Here is a 9,874-nt window from a genome sequence, read left to right as displayed (position 1 = left end):
TTTCCTGTTGTCTGGGAGTGGAGTTAAGGACATCATTTTCAGTGTGGTTCTCATCCTTAAAAGACACCGAGGTAACTACCCATACTTATTACAGCTTACTCTTATTTCTCCTCCCTTCGTGTCTTTGTCAGGGAATTTGTTTTCCTTGATCTGCTTTTATTTTTCAAGTCAGGCTTCTAAAAAGCAAGCCTGTTTTGCTTGAAGTCTGACACTCATGTAAATTTGTATAAAGAGCAAAATGGTTTTAAGTCATCCTTGTTTTGCAGGACTATCTCACTTGGTGCATTGGAAAGGGAACAAAGAGCAAGGTTAGGGGAAAATTGGTGGATCTTTCACTGGAGATAATATTATTCAATAATACACACAAAATGCTATCGGGAAACAATTTGTCCCTGGGGCTAAAAATATACTTTAATGCTGGTGATAATCTCCTACTATCCCTGAGTGCCAGGAAGAGGGAAAACAGCTGGAGGTGCTCCCTGGTTTGCTGAGCACGGTACCTTCTGCACTCTCCCCTGGCACTCAAGGAAAGAGCTTTACAAAGGGGAAGGAATTTTTTTCAAAGAGAAAACTCCCAGCAGTCACAAAGGTAATGGGAACCTTTATTTTGATTATTTTCATTGCACTGACATTGTCCTTTTATGCAAACTTAACTGTAAAACACTCTTGAGATACTGCATAGAAAATACACATAGGAAAAAACACATATATACACGTCCATAAAAATAGAATACATCTTGGCAAAATTACCTGTGTACAGTGTATTGACATTATTGAACCAAACTTACACCACCTTGGGAGAAAAATGTTCCATGTGCGTAAAAACCCAGCACCTTGACTGAGTTGGGAGTACTGCAATGGGTTAAATAAATGGCTATACCAGAATGGCAGAGTAAAAACAACTTATAAAATACCTGCTGGATAAAGTACAAGTAGCCATGTTGGTTTTTCTTCCAAAAAATAGTGACATCTCTACATTTGCATGGAACCCAAAGGTACCACTTCCAACTCTCCTGTAATTTGCTGACTGAAAACAGACTTTAGTATCATTTGTTTCAGCGTTTGCAATCCCTGGGCACGGTGGCATTTGGTGGTTTTAAGCACACAACACAGTACAGCACTTGTACTAATTCTATTGGGTGTTGAGAAGGAAAAAACCTAATAGATATAAAATGGTAAAACACTTTGCAACCTTTAAAACCTTTAAAATATGCAGACCACTTGTTTTCTTCTGGTCAGGCTTTTCTTCAGTTGCTTTCAATGGAGGCTGCTCCTTCCTTACTGCTTTGACCACGTGGATTTTCCCTGCTGGTTTTCAGAACGTACTGTGGAAAATGACTACTCCAGTGTAATAAATAAAGCAAGTGGTAACAGGTCCTCAAAGCCACGGATTTTCCTCTTGAACTGGAACAGTGGGCCTGGGGAGGCAGGCTGGGGAAGGAGCAGAGCGTGGCCCCCCTGTGAGATGGCAGGGTGTGTCAGTAGGGGTAGGCGGACACGGCGATGTACACGATGAAGGTGGTCTGGTACTCGAGGCTGCCGTCGGCGCCGTAGGACAGGGCCCTCACGCCCATGCGGTACGTCCGGGGCTCGCGCAGCGCCCGCCGCGTGAACACCACCCCCTTGAGGTTCTCGTCCCGCAGGGCGAACGGCACGGCCGGGTCCTCCTCGGCCATGGAGAAGGTGGTGCGCGGGTGCACCACCTGCTCGTGCGTGTAGGCCACCAGCCGGAGCAGGTCCTGCCCCGCCGCGATGCCGAAGGGCAGCGAGACCAGCTTGTACTCCAGGGCGTAGGTGCTCAGGTCGCACTCCAGGTCGTTGGCCGGGCAGCTCTTGAGACAGAACCTGGGGAGAAGCAGAAGACTTTAGCTCGGGGACAAGGCACAATATCCTCAGTGCTGCAACGGGTCTTAGAGGAGAAACGCTCCCCTGCTGCAGATTAAAATTTCTCTGTCAAGTGCTCATCTACTCCTTCATCCATTGTTCCTTGAAAGCTACAGCCCCTCTACTGTCCCGTTTTCCCTCAATAGGATCACCTCAGAAACACACTGGCTATGTTTGTCATCAAAGCCAGGGTGTATGTTTTAGTGACCACACTCTTGAACAGCAGAGCAGGTGGGCTGGTTTAAAATGTCCGGGGCAGCTCCATTTGAGGTGTCTGTCTGTTAGAGCTTAAAGAATTTGGAGTGAAGGGCAGAGTAAATTCTACTTATATTAATCAAAACTTAAAATAGGAGAACTTTGCTAGTGCTGCTTGTCAGTGCAAACAAACAAGGGTCAAAGGACGTGACCCATGTCAGCTTAAATGTCACTGCAGTTGAGTTTGATCCCAAAAGATGGTTTCTGACTATGAATCAAGCTATTTCTTTGAGTATGTTAAAAGACTAAAAGAAATTAATGTGTTGGGTTTTTTTCCAGAAGAGGGAAACAACAAAACTTATCAGGAACTGTAGCATTATTTTCATGACTAAAAGAATATATTCAATGCTTTGAAGCTGGTAGCAAGTCAGGCCAGTAGAGAGATTCAGATATCAGGAATTGTTCCCTGTGGGGTGGGGAGGCCCTGGCCCAGGTTGCCCAGAGAAGCTGTGGCTGCCCCTGGATCCCTGGAAGTGTCCAAGGTCAGGTTGGACAGGGCTTGGAGCAACCTGGGCTGGTGGAAGGTGTCCCTGCCCAGGGCAGGGGGTGGCACTGGATGGGCTTTAAGGTCCCTCCCAACCCAAACCATTCCATGAGTCTATGATTCTATGATTTTTATCAGCTTTACTGGTGTCTGGCAAACTTAAAATGTTCTTCTTTAACAAGCACAGGTCTCAGCTTGGGATGGATGAAAAAAGGCTGAAAATAAAACGTACCCAGAAAGTGGTTCTCGCTGGTAGTTGGGTGGACAAGGTGTGTCTATGCACTGGTAGCTTCCTCTCATGTTGAAACACATCTGATTGGATCCACAATTAATGTTCTGTTCCAGGCACTCATCAATATCTGGATGGAAAAACGTGCAAGGGATCAATTGTTGGCAGAATTAGAGGGTAGACACCAAAGTGGGTAAAGGCTGAGCAGAGCACAGAGGGTGCCTCTGCCTGACCCTGGAGCTTGGGGCTCAGCGTGTAATGTGAGCTCACAGGGGAACTTCAGAGAATTAGAAGGTGCAATTGTCTTGTTTGCTGCTGGTTTAGGGAACATTAAACTGTGGAATATAAAACTTCTGAGAACTGGAATTCTGAAGGCTCTCCCATGAGCAGCTCAGGGAGGTGGCTGAGCCCCGTCCTGCTCTGTAGCTGGTTCCCTTGCAGCCCTGCCCGCTGCCCGTACCTTGGCAGGTTTTGCCGTTGGCCATGAGGCGATATCCCGAGGGACAGGCACACTGGAAGCTGCCCAGGGTGTTCCTGCACTCGTGCTGACAGGTGTCCCTGCTCTCACATTCATCGATGTCTGTGGAGAGAAGCACCGTCACGTCAGGATTACCCGACCCTGGATGAACTGTTCAGGTGTAGGGACAGAGCTGGGGGAAGTTGTCTGCATCTTGTTTCCTGATGGGGCTGAATGTGTCAGACTAGAGTGTCCTCTCCCCTTACCTGTGCCAGCCCTTGTAACTGCAGTAACTACAGCCAGCTCTGAGGGGGTCCTGCTCTCTTGGGACAGCAGCTGTAGCACACAGCCCAGCTGAAGGGACCGGGAGAGGGGGGATCTGTGTCCACCGACAGGGTTATACAAACACAGATCTGCCCCCAAGGCAAGCAGAGCTGATCAGCTGATAATCAGGTGTTAAACCACATGCTTGGGGAACACCCACATCAGTTATCCTGCCTTGACAGTGGGGAAGTGGTTCCTACAGTCAGTCCCTCCTCAGGGAACACTGTTTCCCTTCCAAACAACCTTCCCTATGCCACGGGGATGAGTTAAGTCAGTATCTGGAAAGACTATCAATAACTGCTCTTAACTTTTTTCTCAAATACAGAAGTACCAGACCACATTATGTAAAGTTTGCAAAGCAAACTAGTGTGATTTAGACACAGGTAATTTATAATTATAGTGGCTTTTCAAACATCTGCCTAATTCAGCACAGCAATACAGTTAATCTCATGCAAGATTTCAGATTTGCATGATTAAACCAGTGGCAGGAAGGTCTTGGCTTCCCTCTCTCTAATTTACAGGGGTTGCATTAGATCAAAATGTAAACAGAGAAGAGAAGCAGATGTGAACAGAAACCTCTGGTGTGTTGTTATCAAATCCTGATGGTTGTCTGTTGAAAGAACTTCAACAAAAGTATCATTTGGGTGTATTTTTCATATTAAACAGTCATTTTTAAACCTAGATGATTATTACACGAAACAAAAGTACAAGAATATTAACTAATTCCAACTGGAAACTGGGATGAAGATCAGAGGTTGGAGCTTCCCCTTTCCCTCAGTGGGAGCTGTGTCCCTGGGCCTCTCAGTTCAACTGCTGTACCACCCCCAGGTATGTGACTACTGAAATCTCTTTGTAACTTAAATACAAGGTCTGATGTCTGCCTGGCCTTACATTATTTATGAAATGCCTGTTCATGTGTGTCACCATTATATCTCACTGTATAATCCCAGCAGGAATTCTGATGCTAGAACCTCTCTGTAGATCACCATTTACCCTGGAAGGACGTTGTGCCTACTGGGATTTGTCATTTCCTTAAGATACTCAAAACATGAGATAAGCTGGCAAAGTCTGGCTTAGAAGAAGTGTATTTCCAAAAATTAAGTAATTTTTTTTATATCCCCCCAAAAACCAGGGGCAGAGCTTGCCAGTTCCTGTAGCTGCCTAGTCTCCTCCTCAGGGAAGAAATGCCTGTGCTGTCACTGCCACAACTCCTGAAAACCTATTTGTTTACTTACCATCAGTCTCTCCAGGCTCGCTGAACTATGTTGTAACCCCTTTTCTTATATAAAATAACAATAATCTAAAAGCTTCTGTGCCTACTGCCCATGTGACACTGACTGGCCCCAGTGTGCCCAACTCTAAAATCTTTATCCAAAACTTTTCTGAACCAGATTGTTGCTGCCATCAGTGGGAGTCTGACAGAAGCAATGGGACTAGACTGGGGCTGCTGGTGGATTTTGGAGCATGAGAAGATTCACCAAGGTGAGCTACTGTGATCAGGAGAAAGAGAGTAAGGGAGAGAGAATAATTTGGCAAACACACAATAAGAAGCACAGTTAAAACAAGAGGTTACAAGGAGGTTTGAAAACATTTTTGCTACAATGTGAGCAAAGACAGGAGAGGCAAGAACATGCAGAACCCTCTGAGTACTGACCAGGGTAAACAGAAAAAAAACCCACAGCACCACAAACCCTCAGCCCCTGGTAGACATCAAAGAGTAACCTAAGAATAAGGCCCAAAAGAAGAGAGTTGCAGAGATAGACTGACATTTACCTACACATCTGCCATTTCTTGCCTCATAGCCTTCAGGACAAGTTTCTCTAATGTTCCTTCTAGTCCTGGAGAAAGGTATTCTGCTGTTCCTATACTCTGAGAAGGAGCTGTAGAGATTTGAGGAGTGCCTGTAATAGTGCTGCTGTTGCTGGTTGTCTCTCCCAGGGGAGAACTGAGCATAGTTATAGCTACTGTAATAGGCCCCAGAACTTGGCAGCCTCTCCAAGCCGGCGCAAGATTTCCCGTCACCCAGCAACTGCTGCCCAGGTGCACAGAGACACTTGAAGCTGCCGGGGGTGTTGGTGCATTGAAAGGCACAGGGTTTAGGCACTTGTTCACATTCATTAATGTCTGCCCATGGCACATGATCCAGAGCCACAAACCATGTGGAAAGGAGAGAAAACAAACAAACAACAACACGTAACTATACGTATACATACACACAGATACTTATCTCAGTCTGAGGAACACGCTGAAGACACAAGGGTGAGACTTTGAGGGCAGTAAAACATGGAGAACACGATGCCAAGCAGGCAGGTTATGCTGTCCTGGACTGTCCCACACCTTTACTCTCTAAGAAATGAGCCTGTGAGGCTCAGTGTGACTGTGCTCCCTCCGGACAGGAGCCCTGCTGAAGGGCCTGCCTCAAGTATGCAGTGTTTCAGCCTCAGCTCTTCAATACTATTTAGTAATGGTTTGGGTTTTTTTCTTTAAGTGCTACACACTTAAGGATGAGTGGGAGAAGCTGCCAGGCCCTTCTTTAAAGGAAGAATACTTAACACAGAGCCTTCCAGAGAAGTGCAGTGTTAGAAACTCATTACCCGGCACGGAGGGAAGAGCAACAGGCTCCAGTGTGGTTACTGTGGGGAAATCCTGGAATGGTTTGGGTGGGAAGGGACCTTAAAGCCCACCCAGTGCCACCCCCTGCCATGGGCAGGGACACCTTCCACTATTCCAGGTTGCTCCAAGCTCATCCAACCTGGCCTTGGACACTCCAGGGATGGGGTCAGGGCTGGAGGACGAGTTTCAAGGCTGCAGGGGGGAAGAGGTCAGGTAAGTTCTAACTTGTGATTCTGTTATTGGTCATCCCAGCTGTGACAGGTTGGGGACTTAACAGCAAATATTAATTCACTTTTATACAATTAAGAAATAAAATTATTTTTGTTTTCTTAAGCAATGCATTTTTTTTAAGTTGTTTTCCTTTAAATTGCAATCCAAAGTAATTTGACCCACCCCATCCTTGAATCAAACCTGAGTGCTGAGCAGACAGAGTAAAGGGTTTAGGCTACAACATGCTGAGTGTCCTTCACTCTGAGTAAATTGGGAGTGCTCTCAGGATCTGACCTGCCCCCACAGGTTCTCTGGCACTGCCAGTAAGAAATTTCCTAAAATTATCCTCAAGTTACTTCAGGCCCAGCTGGAAATTTGACATCACTGTATTTCTTTTCAAACTTACAGTCTGTCTTCACTAGAAAAAGACAAGAATCTGCAAATTCCAAACAACTCTGCAATGTCCAGAAATAAATAACCCAATATTAACACACATCACAACATATGTGTAACTGACACATATTATAAACCTTTTTGTAACTAGAAACTAAAAATTATCTTAATAGTGACTCAATTATTTAATATTAGTGGATAGTGTATATTCTTTCGACTATTATTGTAAAAATGCCATTAAGCCAATGTTGTTACACTTCCCTCTGAACAGAGGATTTTTGAGTTTGTAACACTGCAAGCCACAACTGCATGATAATGGTTTTTAAAAAGCAGTACTGTCAGAAACATAGCAGAACATTACACTGCATTTTTATGAAGTGTTTAATATCTGATATACTTAAGGTTTTAAAGAATTTAGGGGGGTATTAATAATTAAATGTTTTAAGAGTGGGAAATCCAGGAGTAATTACTGCAGAGTATTACAGTATTTCCCAACTGTTATCTGGCAAACAAACAACTGAAGCTTTATAATATATTCGTGAAAATCCTCAGGGTAGGATTGTCAGGTTTTGCAAACAAGAGAACTTCACTTTTTGTATGGCAACAACTAATCTGAATTTTAAGTGTATTAATTTCATTGTTTTTCACCCTAAAACTTATAATTTCCTTGGCACTTAAGGGCTGAGTTTTACATTCTGTACATGCATAAAAGAAACTAACAATAATTCTTTACGACAACCAGTGTCCCTGGAACAAGTTGTGAATGAGCAATAGAAGATTATCATAGAATGAAAGAAAACAGGTGAAAATTGGAGCAGTTTCTTTTGCAGGAGCAGCCTGTGCAATACAAAACCCCAGAGTCACCTGTGTTTACCCCATGGCTGTCCCTGTGAGAAGAGCTCACTGAGGGGTGGCAATCCTAATACTTACAAGAACAAGGTAAAATTACTTTGAAATTAAAATAGCTACATTTTCAGGCTTTCTTAAATTTGAAGAACAATATTTGATTTTATATTCTAGACAGCCTTGCATGTGTTATATACAAACATGCTTTATAGCAGCTTTTTGTGATGCCTTTCCACCTGTGACCTGGTATGTTGAGATTCCACAGAAATGCTGTAATTCAGTGGATTTTATTAACATATGAACTAATGCTTTGGATGAAACTATATTTTAAATATGTTTTTAAGCAGATAAAAATTGAAAGGATAAAAATTCAAGTCATACTTTTAAGAGGGAGCTTTCAGTGGTCCTTGGTCAGAAGGCAGCTTTAGGGCAGTTGCTGGTGCTTTGTGGAAACCCACAGTCCTAGACTTCATCTAGCTTATTCCTGCCAGAAGTTTACATGGTTTTAATATATGTTAAGAAGTCTGGGATTGATTTTATTTCAGTAGAGATGCTGATGGTGGAAGTAACATCTTGGTCTACAGCCAAACACTTTCTTACTGTAATTTAATCTCTTTAAAAAAAAACACCCAAACATTCCTGGGTTTTGGTAGTTCAAAATCTTAGGTTGTTAAAGAAAAATAAATAAGAAAATAGCTATTTATCACTTAGGAAAGCTAATCTTGAAGAAGTCATGAGGGAGGAATAATTCTCTGCTCTGATACATGAGAGCGACCACAACCAACCTCACTAAATGTCAAATACTGACATTCAGGAATCATTAGCAGGGTGGATCAGCTATTTTGTTTTAAGTATCCTACATAAATGCAAAAAAGGTGATGCTAAATGATTCCAGTGCCTTCCTGAGGTCTGTTAAATGCCAGGAAGTGTTCTGTGCACTGACAGCACATACTAAACTCTTGCTCTCCACGTCAGAGCTGTGAGAGCCTCCCGAGCTGCTCCACCCGTGTGTGGGAGAAAGCTCTGCAGGGCCTCGTGCCAGACAGCTCTGCAGAGCTGGCACAGGGCAGTGACTGTGTGGTCAGCATTCCTGGGACGGACAGGAACGCTCCTACCCTGCTCTGAGCCACCCACACCAGGATAAACGCGTTCAGCTCCCTCTGCTCTACCCTGTGGGGAACCCCCTTGGCAGTGCTGTGTGGGGAGGGGTGTTTGGGATGTCCCTGAGTGAGTTCTGGGTCTATCCTGCCTCTCACAACATTCTCCTTGGGGTGCTCTCCACAGGGGAATCCACGTGATTCCCTGTGTGACTGCCTTCACGTGTGAACCAGTGCAGGCCAGGGGACAGCAACAAATCTCACCTGGTTTTTATAAACGAAGCCTCCTGTGGAAAGGTCACTCGCCACACCCATCCACCAGTGCCCTGAGACCCTTTTACACTTTGCTTTCAAAGCATGGCCCCAAACCAATCTCCGTTTGGAACCATTTAGCTTTGACTGCTTTGAACCGGATGCTTTGTTTTGGATGGACAATTTGGGACTCGAGGGCAAACTCCTCTCTAGAGCACAGCGTTCACCAGGAACAGCAGTGCCGTGTGCCAGAGCAGCCAGCCCAGGCAGCAGCAGCAGCAGGGGGAGACAGGAGGGTGATTGCAGCTTACCCACACAGGGCCTGCCCATGCCCTGTGCCCGGAAGCCCCGCGGGCACAGGCAGCGGTAACTGCCCCGCGTGTTCTCGCACAGCTGGGGCGCGCGGCACTGGTGCGTCCCGGCACGGCACTCGTCCACATCTGCAGGGACAGCAAAGCAACACTCACCACGGGCTGGGGAAGGCAGGCAGAGGAGCCTGGGTGCATCTGGCCCTCTGAATGCACACTCTTCTTTTTCCCTGGTGCCCGAGTCAGGCATTACTGTCTAACGTGTGGTACCAAGCACAGCCCGGGGCTCACAAGCTGAAAGCAGGTTTTGGGCAGGTATAGAGAGAAATTGTCAACTGTTTGGCATTTACAGACACTTTTTCCATAAATTTTCAAAACTTTTCATTGAGGTTTCCAATGTGATGAGCTATTCTACAAAGAGAGAGAATCCATCTTCCTGTGATATCATATCTGGGATTGCTCAGCCTGGAGAAGGCTCCAGGGAGACCTCATTGTGGCCTTTCAGTACTTTAGCACTTACAA

General features: G+C 45.2%; 1 protein-coding gene across 5 annotated transcripts in view; it reads right to left on the bottom strand.

Moving 5' to 3' along the window:
• Positions 1–584: 584 nt before the first annotated feature.
• Positions 585–9,874, bottom strand: part of HMCN1 (hemicentin 1) — a 160,943-nt gene continuing 151,653 nt past the window's right edge. For 4 of the 5 annotated variants that reach the window (XM_051793418.1, XM_051793425.1, XM_051793443.1 and 1 more), the window contains 5 exons: positions 9,356–9,484; positions 5,407–5,757; positions 3,313–3,432; positions 2,856–2,982; positions 585–1,845 (listed from right to left, as the gene is read on the bottom strand). In XM_051793418.1, coding sequence (XP_051649378.1) covers positions 1,479–1,845; positions 2,856–2,982; positions 3,313–3,432; positions 5,407–5,757; positions 9,356–9,484 — 1,094 coding nt within the window. In that variant the 3' untranslated portion in view covers positions 585–1,478. The remainder of the gene's footprint in view (positions 1,846–2,855; positions 2,983–3,312; positions 3,433–5,406; positions 5,758–9,355; positions 9,485–9,874) is intronic. The other variant, XM_051793434.1, reaches the window with a different exon arrangement.

The sequence above is a fragment of the Manacus candei genome, unplaced genomic scaffold (assembly GCF_025592945.1).
Source record: "Manacus candei isolate 608988 ecotype Guabito, Panama unplaced genomic scaffold, ASM2559294v1 h1tg000005l, whole genome shotgun sequence".
Taxonomy (NCBI): domain Eukaryota; kingdom Metazoa; phylum Chordata; class Aves; order Passeriformes; family Pipridae; genus Manacus; species Manacus candei.
The sequence above is the reverse complement of the archived record's forward strand: the minus strand, read 5'-3'. Positions and strand labels throughout refer to the sequence as shown.